Consider the following 21145-nt stretch of genomic DNA (forward strand, 5'->3'; position numbering starts at 1 on the left):
TTTTAATAGTTTATCACTCTACTGAGTGCATGCCATAGAATTACTGTATAGACCAGGGTGAATACTGGTTTTTAATAATTTATCACTCTACTGAGTGCATGCCATATAATTACTGTATATAGAAGACAGAGGTGCATACTAGTTTTTAATAGTATATCACTCTACTGCAGTGCTTCTCAAACTTTTTCTGTCAGGCCCCCCTTTGGCGGACCAAAATATCTTGCCCCCCCCCCCCCCCCCCCCCTCGCCCCAACAAAATAGTCATGAAATGGGCCATGTTTAAATTTATTGAAATAACACCAATATCGTGACCTTTCAAATTGACAACACCTTCCCTCGCGAGAGCCACCTTGCCTCGCTGTGAAACAGCACTGCAGAATGGTCAGCTCCCATCTCCTCACACAGCGCAGAGAACAGGCGCGCTTTCAGGGCTCGGGTTTTGATGAAATTTACCACTTTATAACTTCTGTCAAAACCTCATTCAGCTCAGGGCTAAGCTGTCTTGACGCTGGCGCCTCTCTGTGAATTTACAGTGCGTCCATTGCGCGTTTGGCGAGACCCCCTTGATGAGCGCCTGTTTTGTTTTCAGAGCTGTCATGGATGAAAAGCCAGCTTCACACAGATATGTGGTGCTGAATGGTATCAACACCTTAACTGCTGCATCATGAGATACTTGGTACTCAGCACCACACTCTGAACCTAGCTCTCCAGGTGGTATCAGATGAGATTTCAATGAGTTCTTCCAGGAGTGTGGATGGAGATGTGTCAGGAAGCTTTGTCTCAATGTTGTCTGTAAAGTTTTTTTTTATCTAGAGTAACTTGGTGATCCTTTTCTGTGTTTTTATTAAATAATGATTTTCAGATTTTGAGAAATGGTCAAACTTATCCAAATATGGTATTTTCATGGAGAACAGTGCAGTTGCAACAGATAGCACTTTAGTGATAATTTTCTGTAATAAAAAAAACAAAAAAAAAGTTTTTTTAAATCTCAAGGCCCCCCCTGTCATGCCTCTGCGCCCCCCCCTGGGGGGCGCGCCCCCACTTTGAGAAACACTGCTCTACTGAGTGCATGCCATAGAATTACTGTATACTATAGAAGACTGGGTGCACACTAGTTTTTAATAGTTTATCACTCTACTGAGTGCATGGCATGCCATATAATTACTGTATATAGAAGACCGAGGTGCATAGTCGTTTTTAATAGTTTATCACTACCGAGTGCATGTCATCGAATTATACAGAAGACCAGAGTGCATACTAGTTTTTAATAGTTTATCACTTTCGCAAATCTACTACTCTCTGCGCGAGAAGCATGCAGCTGCAGAGCCACAGAGCCAGCGGCGCTCTCAGGGCCGCGCTCTGACGGCCGCATTGTGAGGCCGCGCTCTGATGGCCGCGCTCTGACGGCCCGCGGCGCGCTGTGAGGGCCGCTCAGCAGTGCCACCCACCCAATGGCTGAATTGGAGTATTGCACTGTGCGGGCACAGCAGTGAGATCCGCTCGAGGCCAGAGGGAGGATGTACATTACATAACATACTGTATGAGTAAATTAACTATACTTTTGCTCACACAATATCTTGAATGAATGCGTTTATTTATTTCGAAGATAAATTGAAAATAAATAATAATACAAAACAAGTAATAAACAGATTAAAAAACAAACAAGCAGGAGTAGGAGGATGAAGTGTAAACATATGTATTCCTAGTACCCCCTTGATTGATTGATTGAAAACTTTAGATTGCAGAATGGGTACAATACAGTACGGCTCAATACACACAATTGTTAAGGGGATGCAGAGAAAGACTTTCGTCTTGTTTACATCAGTAGGGATATCCTCTTTCATTGGTCTATATTGACCACATCCTTAGGCCGCGCCCCCTTTTTGTATCTTTTGAACCGTTTGTCAGAGAGACAATACAGACCCTCTCCCGTTGGCTGGCGGTGCACAGGCATCACCCACACTATCACAATTTCCCCCGCGCGGAATTGTCTAGTTTTTTTTTATTATTATTTATTTTCAATTTATGTTCGAAATAAATAAACGCATTCATTCAAGATATCTGGCCTTGCGCGGATCTCACAGCTGTGCCCGCACAGTGCAATACTCCAATTCAGCCATTAGGTGGGTGGCGCTGCTGACCGTCAGAGCGCGGCCCTGAGAGCGCCGCTGGCTCTGCGGCTCTGCAGCTGCATGCTATTGAATCTACTACTCTCTGCGCAGGCGCGTACACGTCGGAGCGGAAGAAGTGAGTTGGAGGAGGATCATGGCGGAGCGCAGGAGGCATAAGAAACGGATCCAGGTAACGATGTTTTAGCAAAAACCTGCTTCACGGGAACGTAAAGACAACAAATAAAATGTTATTCTACAATATATGACGTTTCCTAGCCAGAGCAACGGTGGAGGGTAACCGTCTGTAGGCGACTAGATGAAAACAGATGGTAACATTAGCTACTGTTAGCTGGCCAGGCGGAAAAACAAATGTCTATTTTTTTTATTTCACACTGTGACTTCCCAGCACTAGTGGCTGTTCCACAGTGAGATATTAGTTACATACTGATGGAGACACGAGAGTTATGGTTCCCTGGTGTCTCGATAGGTGGTCATCAAGCTAGCAAGTGTTTCCATTTTAAGCTAACGTAGCTAACGTTATTAACTAAGCTGCGTCAGCCCCATCTAACGTTAGTTACCTGTTATCTCCTGACCAAGCAAAGCTAACTAACTACTTTATTTGGCAAGTTAACGATATCGGTACAGTAATTCCATGCGCGGGGTGCATTGAATACAACTTATCCCAACTACGTACAGTGAGCAGGATGGAGAGCCTCGCCGATTCTAGGAACTGGAAGTTCAATTATGATGAATGGAAAATGGGGGACCCTGATGTAAACAAGACGAAAGTCTTTCTCTGGTCTGCATCCCCTTAACAATTGTATGTATTGAGCTGTACTGTACCCATTCTGCAATCTGTTAAATAACGTTTTCAATCAATCAAGTAACGCACTGGGACTTTGGTTGGATCATCTACACCATGAACAACAGTGAAATTAACGTTAGCTGATGATATCTTACGTGTGATGCCTACTTAACTCAAATATCCAGTAGCAGTATAATATTCAGTGGCAGTCTAATACAAATCTCCAAATTTGATTAGGGCGCCGCTTATTCGACTCGAAGAGTTGCCTTTGGTTACATCCTGGGTGGCTCGGTTCTGTATAACGCTAGGATAGGTGTCATCATGGGCTCAGCTTCATATAGAACCTTTTGAGGATTAGAGTCATGTCAGTTGAACCTGAGTCCCGACAGCATGCTCTCAGTTGTACTTTTGGGATGACGCATGATATCACTGACAAGAGGGCAACGTCAATGTAAACAAAGCGGCTAGAGAGGCCTAACTGAACTGTTTGTGGTATATCTGTCTATGAAAAGTTATTATTAGCCTATAGTCTAAGTAGCCTATACTGATATGGAAACATGAGGCCTGCTCCATACTATACTAACTATACTTCTTGTGGCTGTTCCTCTGTTGAATATTTTCATTGCATAATAACACGTATCATGATCATGACTCATATCTTTATTGCCCCACAATGGACGTGGAAGGAAGCCATCTTCTTCATGACTGTTTCTAGGAACACTGCTCTACATTATGCAACAGTGTTTTTGTTGTTGTTGTGTCAGGTTTTCCTAATTAGGGCCCCGGTACAGAAGATATGTGTAAGTGTTTGTCTATGGTGTCGTATTGTTAGTTGTACTGTCACTTTAGGTGGTGGGCATGTTCACTGGGGGTTGGTGGCAATGGGAGATTGGTGGATATGAGATTTCATTCCCTTTTCATGGGTGTTGTTGACAGTTTACGGAAAGAGGGGGTGAGCTCAGGGAACGCATATTTTCTATTGACGGCAAGAGTGCAACGTATTGCAAGAAGAACGGCAGTAACGCAAGGCCGCTATACAGTATTAGTTTATATATATTTACGTGTGTTACTTTCATTAAGTGAAAGAATAAAAAGTTGAAAAGCATATTCTGGACGTGGAACGGAATTATTATTATGATGCGCATCACAGTGTTTATACTCCTCTCTGCAATAGCCCCTCACAGCTTTTTTATGACAGCCTACACATGTAGCCGCAACACACTCAGTCACCTGTTGTGTGATTGTATGTTTTGTTTTGTTCTCTCATATCATGGGTGTCTAGGCCTATGGCAGCCCATAGAACAGATTGGTGACTTTTCTATGAAACTCACTACATTGATGGGGGACTACGTCGGCCACTATCTACAGAGCAAGTCTCTAGCGCCACCGTCAGGCTGAAGTTCAAAGGTTACAAAATCCATTTGAAATCCAGGATATATGTACTAGAGGTCTGTAATCTTATGTAGAGTTTTCAGGCTTACGCCGATGACAACACAAGACACATAATCGGTTTCAAATGTTTATTGAAACAAAATTGAGAAAGAGAGCTGAGATGGCGTGGATGCGAGGGCGGGACGCATGTATGCGTGGGCAACGGTGGATCAGGCCACTAGGGCTGAATGCAACACTTGCTGCGAGGCAGGCAGCTAGAATGGCCTGCGGATGTGAGAGAGAGGAGAGAGCAGCAGGAGATTGGAAGCTAGATGTGCAAAAGAGGCTGGCTTTTAAAGGATGTGCAAAAGAGGCTGGCTTTTAAAGGATGTGCAAAAGAGGCTGGCTTTTAAAGGATGTGCAAAAGAGGCTGGCTTTTAAAGGATGTGCAAAAGAGGCTTGATGTTGCGAGAGGTTGCGAGAAAACAAATCACAAAAAATAAAACATTTTACACCTTTATTTTATGTTAGGGTGGAGTGTGAGGTCTCCACTGCGCTGACTGCGGTTAGGGTTAGGGTTAAGACATGGGTTAGGTTTATAAACAAACTGGAAGAAAAGCCCATCTCTGTCTTCTTGGTTTCATTTAGTTGTCTTTTCTCCTTCTTGGTGTCTTCTTCTCCTTGGTGTCTTTTCCTTTTCCATGTCTTATTTATCGCATGTTGTCAAATTAGCATATGGGATGGGCGGCTGATTGGCGCAGTGGGCAAGGCGCTCGCCACTAACGCAGGAGATGCTGGGTTCGAGCCCAGCTCTCGGCGTTGCTACCGGCTGGCCGGTCGTTCATACTAACACAATTGGCAAGTGTTGGAGGGTGGGAAAGCCGGTGGGTGGGGATTGGACGTTGTGGACAGCGACTCCTACAGGTAGGTTGGGTGACGCCGGTGCGGCGGAAGCAGGAAGTATCGGGGGCAGCGTGAGCCTCCCACGCGTTACTCCTCGCCACTGAGCGTTCGAGCTGCTGCGGTGAAGAGATGCGACAGGCTGCCTCCTCGTGTACCGGAGGGGACACGTGATACAAGGCTTCTATCCTCACTACAACCGACCAGTGGGAGGCATAGTCTAGCAACGTTCAAGACAGGGGAGGGAAGAATTGGATAATACGATATTTGGGATCCAAAAAATTAGCATATGGGCGTTGCCTTAATTTCTACCTGTGGCCTTGCTTTACCATGAAGCATTCATAGGTTTAGTTGAATCTCTTTACAGTATTTCCTTTCTTCCCGACACTGTTCTTTGGATGATGCACATTAAACAATCTGTTGTTTGTTGTGGGGGGGTCTCGCATACTGGGTCCTAGGGCTGGGCGATATGGCCTAAATATGATATCACGATATTTTCTGACCTTTCGGCGATACACATCACGATGTTTTTCCTTTTTTCCCCAAACAATTCATTATGAGGCTTACCAAGACAGTATTTGAGTTTGCAAGCGAACATTAAAGACAAAAGACTCATGCATTTAGCATTTTTATATTATATATTAGATTTAGATGATTGGATTCTTAGATTATATATTTAGCATTTTAGCCTTTCGTTTTTTTAGATTATATATTAGATTAGATTTAGATGATTAGATTACATATGTAACTATTTATTTATTTACATGTATGTATACATTTATTATTTGAACGGCTTAAGACTATATCTGTACTTGATGTTTGTTTGTTGTGTTGCATACTTGAAATAAACTTTAATCAAATCAAACCCCCCCTCTTAAAAACAAAAACCTGTGTTTAACCTAGCCATCTATAAAACATCATGCTAAAACTGTGAAACTCCCCTAAAGAAAGAAATACATAGCAAACATGACTCAGTTATCCAATAGTGCTGCTGCTTTTTATTTTGTTAAAATCTTTTAGTTAATAAGACTAAAAGACTACAATATATATGACTACAAGGGCCAGAAGCCGACTTCATGACGGCTTCCTGTCCTCGTATTCCATTTCCGGTTTTCCGGTTAACGTTACATTTTCAACAACAGATTGCTGCTAATTAAACACTTCATGGAAACGGAGTAACGTTAACGTTATGTCGACTTCATACGTGTAGTGTAGTATGAACTTGACATAACGTTAACGTTACTCCGTGTCCACTGTTGCTGCCACTGTTGCGTCGCAGATGGATGGTACACTCTGTTAGCTCCGTAGCTAATCCGCTCATAGACTAACTTACTGATAGCAGAACCGTTAACGTCGGAGCTTACTCCTGGGTTTCAGGGGGCATCCCTAGCACCGAGCCACCGCCTCTCTGTCTCTGGCTAGGTGTGTGCGCTTGCGTGCGCGTATGTGCGTGTAGATGACGAAATTTGGGCAAGTGTGTGTGTGACTGACTTTTTTTTCCTGCAAGAGGGAGAGGCGAGAGGGAGAGGAAAGCATTTACTAGCACTGCGCTTGTAAGTCTCATCTCAGCCGCGGCGGCCTCTAACGTGAGGGCAAAACATCACGATATCCACGATACGTTTAAAAAGTGTATCGTTAATGAACTGTACCCGATATTTATTAAATATCGTCATATCGCCCAGCCGGGTCCCTACTCCTAGCCGAGGCCGCCCAAGTAGCAAAGCTCACCATATGGACACAAAGGGCCCTGTAGTAGGGCTGATATATTTCCTCTTCCCAGAGCTAGAAGAGCTAAGTCACTCCTCGTGCGGTCGTCCCAGGTAGGTTATGAAGGCAGAGACCGGGGGCTTTCCGTGGAGGGGTCTCGTATAACCTTGTAGCGTGACTGATACCCGCTGCGCTAAACAAAGGGCCGTTTGAGGGCCCTGCCGTCCTCATGTTGCTGCTGCTGCACACTGGCTAGTGGCTACAGCCAGAGCCAGCTGGGCAGCAGACAGCAGCACTGGATCTCATTGTGCTGATGTTCTCATTCCCCAGGCTGTGTTGCCATGCAGTGCACCACCTCTGGCAGGCAGGCAGGCTGAGGGGCTTGTTGACATGCAGTGCACCACCTCTGGCAGGCAGGCAGGCTGAGGGGCTTGTTGACATGCAGTGCACCACCTCTGGCAGGCAGGCAGGCTGAGGGGCTTGTTGACATGCAGTGCACCACCTCTGGCAGGCAGGCAGGCTGAGGGGCTTGTTGACATGCAGTGCACCACCTCTGGCAGGCAGGCAGGCTGAGGGGCTTGTTGACATGCAGTGCACCACCTCTGGCAGGCAGGCTGAGGGGCTTGTTGACATGCAGTGCACCACCTCTGGCAGGCAGGCAGGCTGAGGGGCTTGTTGACATGCAGTGCACCACCTCTGGCAGGCAGGCAGGCTGAGGGGCTTGTTGACATTCAGTGCACCACCTCTGGTAGGCAGGCAGGTTGAGGGGCTTGTTGACATGCAGTGCACCACCTCTGGCAGGCAGGCAGGCTGAGGGGCTTGTTGACATGCAGTGCACCACCTCTGGCAGGCAGGCTGAGGGTAGGGCTGGGCGATATGGCCAAAAATGATATTGCGATATATTTTGGCTAAATCGCGATACACGATATATATCGCGATATTTTTACATTTCCTCTAAATCACTTAAAAATGCTTGATTTAACCCTTTGATGCATACAGTCACACCAATATGATGATTATAATAAGTCCCTGCAACATATGTTTGCATTATTAAACCATGAAGATGCTTTAAAAAATTATTTAATGAAAATGTACTAAGAGTAGTCTACTGACACACTAATAAAAAATTTATTTACATCTAAGACCATTTATATAAAAACTTTTGGGTGCCTTTTTTTTTGCACAGTACTGTGTTTTCTATCCACTTTAGCCAAACACACACACACACATATATATATATATATATATATATATATATACACACACACTACTGTGAGAAAATAATAATCACACACACAAAGGGATAATGGCTTATAGCAGACTTAATGATTTTAGAATATTTCAGATAATGAAATTAAATGTTTATATCATCAACTATCCAGTTAGTATTTATACTGTCTGTAACGTTTGGCTACTTTAAATCATTGAATGTAGAGAGAGCTGTACTGTATTGTACCCATTCTGCAATCTGTTAATAAAGTTTTCAATCAGAGCGAGAGAGAGAGAGAGAGAGAGGGGGCGAGAACGAATGAGAGAGCCAGCCCCCCCCCCCCCCGGGTTTTGTTCTAGGTTCGCGTTTTGATCGTCTAAGAGCCGTTTAGACGGAAACGCTAGCAGGTGAATCCGCAAAAATATTTTTTCGGATGTGCCTTTCGTTTATACGGAAACGGCGTTTTTACGGGGTGAAACCGCAAAAAAGTGAGACTACCTTCCAGGGTGGAATTCCTAGAAACGCAAAAGCTTTGCGCTCTCGTCTAAACTGTCGAATCGTATAAATCTGTTAAAACGATGACGAAAGGGTTGTCACGGCTCTGGTCGCGCGTACTGCTTGCGTCACAGGTAGCAGGTATGCGCCAGTAGCCGAGACGTAAACAAAGCAAGTATGTCTGACACGGAGATCACCTGAAGGCTACATTGGCAGTACTTTTAACCCTTTCACTGCCACACGACAGAAGGTTAACCCTTTACTATCACACAACCGGCTGTCGTGTGGCAGTGAAAGGGTTAAATACACAAGAATCTGTCCCGCGGCGTGAGTGGACCCACTGTCTGTGAGTGACTCTGCTTTGGTCCAATCACATTCCCCATCCACAGTCTGCGAATCAGAGGCAGAGTAGGGCGGGTCTTCACAGCACGTCATGTGACATATGCGCCAATCGTGTGACAGCGGGGCTCCGTCGTTACAGCGTCGTCTGCACGGAGAATTCCACCCCAAAACGCTCGTCTAAACGTAAAATTAAAAGTGAAACCGCAAGATGACTTTGCGGTTTCTGTTCACAAAACGCTCGTCTAAACGTAGCCTAAGCTGCCGTAGGTGATGACGTCACACTCTAATGTAAACAGGAAGCGTTTAACAGACGGAGATGGAAAGTGGATGATATACAGTAACAGAAACGAATAACCAATAAATATGAAGTTATGTTTAAACTTCTGTTGTCAAGCGTTGTCAATAGGGATGCACCGATATGAAAATTGGCCGCCGATACCGATACCGATTGTTCAACTAACACTATCGGCCGATACCGATATTTGTATATTTGTATATAAGTATTTTTTTTTTTTTTTTTTTTTTTTTTAATGAAACTACTGTATATTTGTATGTGTATGTTTGTATTTGTAGGCCTCTTTACTTACTTAAAAAAAGGAAACATCAAGAAATATGTTTATGGTATCACTATCTCTCTCCCAGTATCGTCTTGCGGCCTGCAGAGGGATACTATTTTCTCAACCAGAGCTTTCAACCAATGCAATGGAACCATTCTTGCGGCCTGCAGCGGGATACTATTCTCTCAACCAGAGCTTTCAACCAATGCAATGGAACCATTTTGATTGACAGTCGATTCGGCCAATTACGCCACACCGCTACGCCACTCCTGCTGTCCTTACCACCAATCGGCAAGCGTTTATAAATTTTTCTACTTCCGGGCATGCCGCCATTGTTCTGTTTGCGAATGCGAGAGCAGAACACACTTAACGTAGCTACGTTAGCTGCCCGGCCCGCCGACCGGCGCTCCACGCATGACCAAATGAGACATAATGATTTTACTGCAACAAATGTTATAATAAAACAAAGCCTTTCTATACATTTGTCTGGTTGAAAACTTTATTAACAGATTGCAGAATGTGTAGTTGGGTACGGAATGAGCAACGGAATGGAACCGAGCTATGAACGGGCTAACGGAGTAATGCCTTGTTTACTGCTATCTTCGGGTAAATAATATGCTTGTTATTGAACGTGTAACACTTCATTTTAACAGCAGATACTTTCTTAAATGCCATCTTCCCGAGAGAGGGTGTTGACGGGGAGTTGTGTTATTAATAGCATTGAACAGCTAACCGAAAGCTAGCGTTAACTATTGTTAAAGGTTTAGCCATAACGTTACCTTGGCTAAAGTTGGGGCTATTCTTAATGCAGCAATAATGACTGCAGACCTGCAAGCAAAGTACAGCAAGTTGACAAAGGAGTATTCCAACGCAAATCACATTTTCACCAGTAACGTTAGTCTTGCATCTAATAGCTAATAACGTAGCTACGTTAGCTGCCCGGCCCGCCGACCGGCGCTCCATGCATGACCAAATGAGACATAATGATTTTACTGCAACAAATGTTATAATAAAACAAAGCCTTTCTATACATTTGTCTGGTTGAAAACTTTATTAACAGATTGCAGAATGTGTAGTTGGGTACGGAATGAGCAACGGAATGGAACCGAGCTAATGAACGGACTCGGAGTAATGCCTTGCTGCTATGGGTAATAATAATATGCTGATGTTATTGTCCGTGTAACACTAACTATATAACGCTAATGCCACAAAACGAATGCCTTGTTAATCATAAGTAGTTACTTTGATGCAGTAGATTGTGTGTGTGTGTGGGGGACGGCAGGCGTTGTGTGTGTGTGAGTGAACTTTTCTTTTTTTGCCTTTTGAGGCTACACAAATTGATGGGTATTTATCGGCGACTGCTATCGGCACATTTGAGCTTATCGGCCGATAGCAGTCAACAAGGCACTTATCGGCCGATACCGATACCCGACCGATATATCGGTGCACCCCTAGTTGTCAATATAACCCACCCCCTTTCCTCCCGAATGGAACTAGTGTTGTGGAGTCCGCTTTGACTGGTGTCCAGGGTTAGCAGCAGCTAACGCTAGTTAGCTTAGCATAATCCTAATGGATACCGTGGATAGCAGCTAACGTTAGCCCATTACTCGTGTCAATCAAATTGCATGTTATTAAAGGTCCGCGCTGGTCTGTCTAATGAAATTACAACCGCAACATTATGCCCTGGTTGTAGGATAATGTTTTATCCAATTTGTATGGATTAATTTAGGAGTGAAATCAGGGTTTCCGTTAGAATTTTTTTTTGCAGGTCTGAGTGTCCGGTAGATTTCACTCTACCGGACAAATGGGATAAATTCCGGTCAGAGTTTATTGAGCTTAAAAACAATTGATAGGCCTATATAAAGAATGACATCCTCAAGGCATTTATAATATTTTAACTTAAAACTAGGCTACTTTTGCGTATATAGTCATTAATATATTCCAAATAAAATAAGTCCCTCGAGACTGCGTGCTGCTGCCGACTTGAGGTGTCTGTGGGCAGTCTGCCCGACATTAATAAACAGCAGTCTGTTATAATCACATTTTTATGAGCTAACGAATTCCGTTATATTGGACATTTGTATTAATTATATCAAGCGAAGAAATTAGAAATTTGGCAGAGAGAGACGGCAACAGTATCGTGGGTTTGCGGTTTGCGTGATGTATATCTCCACCTCCCAACGACTTGGTGCTGGTCATAATGTCCGGTGAAAATAATTCCCTCTAAGCACAATTTGATTATTTGAATTGTATTAAAATAGGCTAAAATTAAATAGCCTATGCGATGAACGATTCATTACATTTGTTTCATCGTTGATACACCAAGCAGCCGGTCTATGACAAAGCTGTAACTCAGCGCGAGCTTGCTGCTGCTAGATTTGCAAGAAGCATCCAGCTGCAGACCCGCAGAGCAGCTGTGTTTCCAGGACCGCACTGTGCCAGCAAAGCTGGTGGGTTCTGTGAGTCTGCAGCTGCATGCTTTTCGCAAATCTAGCAGCAAGCTCTCGCTGACACAGCGTCGTCATATACCGGCTGCTTGGTGAAGCAACGATAACAAATGTAATGATTGTTTCGTTCATCGCATAGGCTATTTAATTTTAGCCTATTTGAATACAATTCAAATAATCAAATTGTGCTTAGAGGGAATTATTTTCACCGGACATTATGACCGGAGAGATGAAATATGTCGGACTTCAACAGATTTTGCCGGTCAAATACCGGTAATTACCGGCTAACGGAAACGCTGAGTGAAATGCGAATGAAGGGTTGCAATCACTACAACTCACACCGGCCAGATTAGGGGGCAATTTGCGACGAGATGCTTGCAGTGTACAGCCCTGGGCTTGTTGACATTAGGCATGTGCCGCCCGGTATGACATTTTGATGGTATGCTAACCTTGGGCAAAAATACCACTGTTTCACAGTATATCACGGTATTATTCGGTAAAAAGAAAAAGGCAACTTTGACACCGCAACGTTTTGACACTGCAATGTTTTCAAACCGCGGTGAACCGGTAACCGGCCCATGCCTCGTGTTGATATTAGGCAGGGCCGGTTCCACGGTTTACCGCGGTTTGGAAACGTTGCTGTGTCAATACCACTAATATTACGTTCAGACGGTAGGCGCCGACGGTATACGCTTTGTTAGCCTAGCTAATGTTAGCTACATAACTAGCAAGTAGGGATGCCCCGATCGATCGGCCACCGATCGTTATCGGCCGATACTCAGTATAAATATGCAATCTGTGAATTCCGATAATTAGTCATATTCGCCGATAGCGGAAACCGATCAAGCGAAGCTCTCACTCGCTGTCTGTCTCAGACACACACGACCTGCAAACTGCCGCTGCTCCTCCTCCCTAGCCCCGCCCGCCCCCGTGTAGAGTTTGTAAACAAAGAGGTGCGGCTCCTCTGCTCGAGTCTGTAGTGCACTGCATTCGACCTGCGCTAACGTTAGCTACCTAGCTATCGTTACTGTTTAAACAAAATTACCCAGTCAACTATTCACGTTTAGTAGGCATTGTCTAACGGTATTTAGCCGGCTAGCTACCGATAGCTCCTGATATCAACAAATGATCCAGAAAGTCTAGTAGTTCATGTTCATACCTCAGTTAGCTTGCGTTAGCTGACGTTCGTTTACTGTTCAAAACGAAATGTCCCATTGAACTAAAGTTCTGTCTTAACGTCATCTAGCCGGCTAGCAGTAGCTACAGATAGCTCTTGATATCAATGTCTTATAACATTGATTTAATGCGTATTCGAGCTGAGGGCTTGCTGAATGTGAAACGACCAAAGCACTTAACGTTACCAATGGGGTCCCGCTGCAGCGCCGGAGAATCCTTTTGAGCTGGGCTACTAGAGTACACACAGACAGTGGAGCTGTTTGCAGATAGTGAGCATTTTGACTTGTTGCGTGGTGGCGATGTCTCGCAGTCGCAGATAATACAAGTACAAGTCTAATTATATAATATATATATTTTATAAAAAAAAAAAAAAAAAAAAAAAACTTTTTATATAAAATAATTTTTAATTTCTTTTTAATCAAAAACAATCGGATCGGTATCGGCCGATATGGATCACGACGATCGGTGATCGGTATCGGTGGCAAAAAACGTGATCGGGGCATCCCTACTAGCAAGCTATTAGGGGTTGAACGGTACGCATTCGAACGGTACACCGTTCGATACGACCTCCACGGTTCGGGGCATGTGTGTATTGTTCGGTTATAATTAGAGCTGGGCTGTTCACGGCGTTAACGTGCTGCGTGATAATATAATTGACGCTGGTTTTTTTTTTTTACATTTTTTTTTCCTTTTATTTACCCAGGGTAGGTTCGCTGAGCACAGATGCTCTTTTTCAGGAACGCCCTGCTTCACATTCACACAGTTCCATTCACACCTGGGAGCTGACACTAGGGATGCACCGATATGAAAATTGGCCACCGATACCGATACCGATTGTTCAACTAACACTATCGGCCGATACCGATACCGATATTTGTATATAAGTATTTGTAATTTTTTTTTTTTTTTTTAATGAAACTACTGTATATTTGTATGTTTGTATTTGTAGGCCTATTTACTTACTTAAAAAAAGGAAACATCAATAAATATGTTTATGATATCACTATCTCTCTCCCAGTATCGTCTGGCGGCCTGCAGAGGGATACTATTTTCTCAACCAGAACTTTCAACCAATGCAATGGAACCATTCTGGCGGCCTGCAGCGGGATACTATTCTCTCAACCAGAGCTTTCAACCAATGCAATGGAACCATTTTGATTGACAGTCGATTCGGCCAATTACGCCACACCGCTAGCACCCACCTCCTGCTGTTCTTACCACCAATCGGCAAGCGTTTTCTACTTTCGGGCATGCCGCCATTGATCTGCTTGCGACTCACTCGAGAGCACATCACAACAAACTTAACGTAGCTAATACCTTAGCTGCCCGGCCCGCCGACCAGCGATCTACAGCATGACCAAATGAGACATAATGATTTTACTGCAACAAATGTTATAATAAAACAAAGCCTTTCTATACATTTGTCTGGTTGAAAACTTTATTAACAGATTGCAGAATGGGTAGTTTGGTACGGAATGAGCAACAGAGCTATGAACGGAATAATGCCTTGCTTACTTGCTGTGTTCGGGTAAATAATATGCTGATGTTATATTGAACGTGTAACACTAACTATATAACGTTATTAACTAACTAGCTACTGTACCGGGAGCTCACGTTGATGCCTGGATGGTGCTAACTAACTAGCTACCGTACCGGGAGCTCACGTTGATGCCTGGATGGTGCTAACTAACTAGCTACCGTACCGGGAGCTCACGTTGATGCCTGGATGGTGCTAACTAACTAGCTACCGTACCGGGAGATCACGTTGATGCCTGGATGGTGCTAACTAACTAGCTACCGTACCGGGAGATCACGTTGATGCCTGGATGGTGCTAACTAACTAGCTACCGTACCGGGAGATCACGTTGATGCCTGGATGTAGAGCCATATGGAATCCGCGATCACGGAATCGCGGACGGAATCGCGGAATTGAGCAATAAAAATGGAATCCACTATAATTTTTTTTTTTTTTTTTTTTTTTTTTTTTTTTAACTTTTTTTTTATGTTGTGGGACTTGTACAGCACTTTGTTCAACTTTGTCAGTGCTGTAAAGTTTAAACCTTTTAAAATCTTAGACAAACAAAACACTTTGCTTTCATGAAATATTGTAAGCCGTCATTTGAGGCTTTATAAAAGCAGCACAATGAACACAAATCTGTCAGTGCCGAGTCCGACCTCATCTTAAATAACAAACAGCATTGCTTGTTGTAGTTAACAAAGAGAGGCAGAGTTGATTTTGCAAAAATATATATAATTTTTTTTTTTTTTTTTTAAATAATCACATTTTATTTTCATATTCGAATCCCATGCCCATCGAACGAAGCTTCGAAGCTTCAAAGTATTTAAGACGGCCCTATTAAATGGACTGTTATATCTTATTAAATTGTGGACATTTATTCATTCCCACTTATTAGACACTATTTCTGATGGTAAAATGAGCGTACAAAGCAAAATACAGAATTCTGAAATATTAAAACGGAAAAAACGGAATTTGGAAAAAAATTAAATGGAATTTGGAAAAAAATAAAACGGATTTCATATGACTCTACCTGGATGGTGCTAACTAACTAGTAGTGGGTAGTTGGGTACGGAATGAGCAACGGAATGGAACTGAGCTATGAACGGACTCTGAGTAATGCCTTGCTGCTATGGGTAATAATAATATGCTGATGTTATTGTCCGTGTAACACTAACTATATAACTAACGTTAATGCCACAAAATGAATGCCTTGTTAATCATAAGTAGTAACTGTGTGATGCAGTAGCTTGTGTGTGTGTGTGTGGGGGACGGCGGGCGTTGTGCAGGTAGGTCGCGAGTGAACTTTTTTTTTTTTGCCTTTTGACGCTACACAAATTGATGCTTATTTATCGGCGACTGCTATCGGCACATTTGAGCTTATAGGCCGATAGCAGTCAACAAGGCACTTATCGGCCGATACCGATACCCGACCGATATATCGGTGCACCCCTAGTTGACACCATTGGCCACTGAGCAACTCCACTGGAGCAGTTGATTTGCATTGGCAGGGTTTGGCCCTGTCTGGCACCCAACGGGAAAAATATTATAGGCACTATAAGTAGACACCGCTACATAAAACAAGCTGGTCTGCCTGAGTGACTGGTGGAAGAAGGAGAAATAGAGATTGGACTGATTGAGTCAAGCCATGTCACATAGTTCAAGTTTGAAATGCTTCTTTCTGTTTTGCTCCTGAGAGTGTGCTAGATACTGTACTGTACTAGTAATATTATTTATTTGTGTTAACTTCTGAATAAAACAACTTATTAAACACAAGTACATCTTATTGAACATTATTTTGATATTTCATTACCAATTATCATATCAAAACAGCTTTTTCAAACAGTCTGTAATGCATTTTGGAAAGGGGAGATGGGCTCATGGTGTAATGGGCCACCTGGCCTGAGAAACATAAGGAGGAAAGAAAAAGTAAGGACTTACTTCTGGTCATTATTTGGGTAGAACACACATATTTTGAATGCCTTCGGCAGATTTATTTAAAAAAAATTTGAGCCATTTTAATCTAGATTAATCTAGATCAAATCCAGGATTGCAGATAGATTAATCTAGATTAAAAAAATTAATCTATGCCCACCTCTAGTTATAATGTTAGCCGCAAGCTAGGCTAACGTTACATTAGCCGCAAGCTAACCGTGGAGTCACTTCGCTGTGTTCCATTAGTGGGGAAGGGGGGGTATATTGACGAGGCTTGACAGCAGAGGTTCAAAGATAACTTCACATTTATTGGCTGTTGGTTATAGTATATCATCAGGGCTTCTCCTTCCAACGCATTGTTACTGTTGACTATTTACTTCCTCATGTGACGTTAGGGCTGGGCGATATGGCCTAAATATGATATCACGATATTTTCTGACCTTTCGGCGATACACGATACGCATCACGATGTTTTTCTTTTTTTCCCCCAAACAATTCATTATGAGGCTTACCAAGACAGTATTTGAGTTTGCAAGCTAACATTAAAGACAAAATAAAATACCCATGCATTTAGCATTTTTATATTATATATTAGATTTAGATTATTGGATTATTAGATTATATATTGCATATATTTAGCAATGAGATATTATATGATTTAGATACGAAATATGATGAATTGAAAATGGGGGACCCTGATGTAAACAAGACGAAAGTCTTTCTCTGGTCTGCATCCTCCAGTCCACTGTTGACTGTTGTTGTATTGAGCTGTACTGTATTGTACCTATGCTGCAATCTGTTAATAACGTTTATATTCATTCAGTCGGCAAACAGAATCAGTTTGATTGACAGTCGCGTCTGCCAATTACGTCACATCGCTTGCACCCGCCCTGCTGTTCTTAGCACCAATCGGCAAGCGCGTATTAATTTTTTACTTCCGCTATTGGAGAGCTCAATGAAAACAACAATGGCAGCGGTAGCTCGCCGCGGCCGACTTTTACCTTTTAGCTCTGCAGAATGACTAAACGACTGGAGGCATAATGATTTTACTGTAACGGATGTTATAATAAAAGCATTTCCATACATCTGTCTGATTGAAAACGTTATTAACAGACCGCAGAATGGGCACAACGGAGTCAGCACGGGCTGAGATATGAACGGCTAATGCTTGCTATATCTAGGTCGACCTCGGTCGTTGCTATGTAAATACGCTGATGTTATTGAAAGTGTAACTATATAACGTCAATGCCACAAAACGAATGCCTTTGTTATCATAAGTAGTAACTTTTGATGCAGTAGTGTGTGTGGGGCGGCGCTGTTCAAAAGTGTCAACGTGTGGACCAGATTGACGCAACACAAGCCTCTTGGGCAAAACATCACGATATCCACGATACGTTTAAAAAGTGTATCGTTAATGAACTGTACCCGATATTTATATAATATCGTCATATCGCCCAGCCCTATGTGACGTCACTTGAAATACGGCTACCAGGACACTCAAATAGCAAAAGCGAGTCGATTAGGGACCATGCAGTGAAAAGCGGCATAAGAGAATACTTCATAATGTTTCATGCAATTAAAAAGTAAATATATATTTAGTACACATGATTTATTTATTTTAAATAACAGGGACTTTTCCTTTTTGATAAGAAAGTCTAGTGCTGGTTGAGCATATTCATACTTTATGTTGATGGCCTTTGTCTATAATGTGGCCACAAAAATAGAAAAGGTTTAATTATTTTGTTTGTTTGCACTAAGTTAATACTTTGACAAATGTTGCCTATATTTTTCAGTTTGGTCAGTTTGGTCTTTGTGTGCCAAACATTATTAACACTTTCAGTGCCCAGCAGGGGGCGCACATTTAGTGCTTGAATGCCCACCATCCGCTTCAATGTTAACGTTAATATCGCCTAATCTATGTTTTAAATTATGGCTATGTGTCTAATCTGCCCGTCGCCCATCAATGACTAATTTTACAGTCAACATTGTCGAAGCGGATTGTTTTTTTATCTGTTCATTTCCGTTTTATAGCATTTTGAAAAGCCCTCGTTTTCAAGGGGGGGGAAAAAGATTCTCTGATAAACGCCCTGTGCTGTAATATTCTAGAATGTTGTAATTTTTTGGCCTATTTATGAATCGTTTTCAAATAAATGCTAGACCATCGATAGTATATGTGTACGCATGCACGCTGGTGCCGCGCGCTGAAAATCGATTCACCTAGTTCCTGACCGCTCGCACAGTCAAACAGCCTGGGGGACACATATGGGAAAAGCTTATATCTCCGTGAAAACGGGTCTGATCATCCCAAGACTGGTAAAATAGATTCCTTACCTGAGATCAGATGGTATCCAAATGGATTATTCCAATTCCTGATCGCCATTCCGAAAATCGATCCTTTTATTGATCCAATGCTACGTACTGTAGTGTAAAGACATATTACACTCTGTCCTGAGGGTCCAGAATGAATCTGCTCGGCTCCGGTTACATGCGTGAGAAGTAAAATGTGGATTCCGGATTTTTTTTTCTCATCAATTTTCATTGAGTCCAATCCAAAAGGGTGCATTACCATCTGGGAGACGATAGGGGGCGCTTTTTTCACATCTGAGCGCCTGGTGGGGCAGGCTTACCAACGGTAGACTCGGTTGATGAAATATGAATTCAGATCGCTAATAAATTTAAAAAAAAAAAATCTCGTGATGGGCATTCAATGTGTTAAAGGTAGGCCTGCCGCGATAAGCAATAAATCGATTAATTGCCGCGATAATTTAAATGAATGCAATGATTTTGACGGATGCGATTAATTGCTATTTGCGCGTTTGTTTTAATGAGGCGGAACCAGTGCCCCTTGTCAGTCACTGTCCGTGTTGGGAGGCGGGCCGCTGGCTTTACTACAGCACAGCACAGGAGCTCCGTGGGGCAACACCACATAGCTTAACTACATTTCTCAATAGTGTTGCTCCTTTTAACCAAGTAGCGTTATTTGTAGTGTAACGTTAGAATAACACAGAATAACGTTAATACAATTACATGCATCATTGTTTACAATGAACGGGTGGGGCTAGTCAAAGGACTGGACACGGGGACAAGTTAAACATGAATTAATTTATTATAACAGGTCGTTTTCGAGTCGTGCTGCAGTGCCTACGCACCACAGCTATTCTATTATAATACTGCTTTGACGCTTCCTCCTCATCGTTGATTGCCTGTAGTAGCTGCATCTAACGTTAGTAGCTAACGTTAAAACTAAAAAACACAACCGGACGAGACAAGTTGTCGGCTAGGATAATCACAACAATACTTCCGGTCCGGTCGGTGGGCTTCAAAATAAAAGTCTTAAACACCGGAAAAGACGGAGCGGTGGGCTTCAAAATAAAAGTTTTGGGAAATAAATTTCTCAAAAAAATTCTCTAACCGGTCGCAATAATATCGCTTATCGCGATATTTTCGGGGGCAATTAATCGCCCAGCAAAATGTGTTATCGTGGCAGGCCTAGTTAAAGGTAAAACTTTTTTATTTTCCCAAATAAATGAGAAGCATGTTTAAATCAGCAATGCCTCCCCTCTCTCTCCTAGCTCTAACCGTCACTGTCAAAATAATGTGCCTGATGTCAAACTGCCTCATTCTTTCAGTTTTTGCATGACTACGTCCTTGAGAATAACTGAAAAGTTGGATTATTTTTAGGCTATATGTCTTATGCTGATGTATGGAGTGTTACATAAAATTAAATAAAATAATGTATCGAACCGAACCGAAAACCGTGATACGAACCGAACCGTAGATTTTGTGAACCATTCCACCCCTACAAGCTGTACAACAATACACCGTTTAATGTGACTGATCTAGTAAGCTAGAATCAGAATATTCCACCCATTAATAGCTAATGTCAAATATAAATAATGTAATGTCATACCAAACCTTTCGTTTCGACAGGAGCTAGTTAACGTTAGCTAGTTAGCCAGCAAGCTAGTAGTACCAGAGATATGTTGCCAATTGATTTCGGTCGACTAACGTTAGCGAGATTGGCCTACGTTCCGTTACATATTCATAATCATGAAAGTGTAGTGCCGAAGGATAGGTGTCTGAGGCGGGGTGTCGAAAGTCAACGCTAAACATTTATTAAACATCAACTCAACATCAATACTCTGTTACTGCAGGGCTCTACGCTAACATCACTGCCTGGTATGGAAACAGCACGGCACAGGACAAGAAGGCCCTACAGAGAGTGGTGCGCTCAGCCGAGCGTACCACGGGTATTGCACTACCCCCCCTGCAGGTTCTATACAACAAGAGGTGCAAATCCAGAGCCTGCAGGATAATGAAAGACCCTCACCACCCCAATAACAGCCTGTTTCAGCTGCTGAGGTCAGGCAGACGCCTGCGAACCCCAGCTACTAGGACAGAGCAGCTTAGGCTCAGCTTCTTCCCCCAGGCCATCAGAGCCATGAACAATGAACATTGAGTGCTCAGAACATTGAACTATCCACACACAAGCACACATGAACACACACACGACACGCACGCTGTGCACGCTCACACACGAGCAGGCGCAGCCACTTAACACTTTAACATGAGC

At 42.9% G+C, this 21145-nt stretch overlaps 1 protein-coding gene across 2 annotated transcripts in view; it reads left to right on the forward strand.

The window, feature by feature from the left end:
* Positions 1-2238: 2238 nt before the first annotated feature.
* The window catches only part of sec62 (SEC62 homolog, preprotein translocation factor), a 49241-nt gene continuing 30334 nt past the window's right edge, over positions 2239-21145 (forward strand). For both annotated transcript variants that reach the window (XR_014620439.1, XM_084328001.1), the window contains exon 1: positions 2239-2301. Coding sequence is in view for 1 of the 2 variants with exons in the window: in XM_084328001.1 (XP_084184127.1) it covers positions 2266-2301 (36 nt within the window). In the remaining variant the exon portion in view is untranslated. The remainder of the gene's footprint in view (positions 2302-21145) is intronic.

The sequence above is a fragment of the Notolepis coatsorum genome (genome assembly GCF_963971535.1).
Source record: "Notolepis coatsorum genome assembly, chromosome: 13".
NCBI lineage: Eukaryota > Metazoa > Chordata > Actinopteri > Aulopiformes > Paralepididae > Notolepis > Notolepis coatsorum.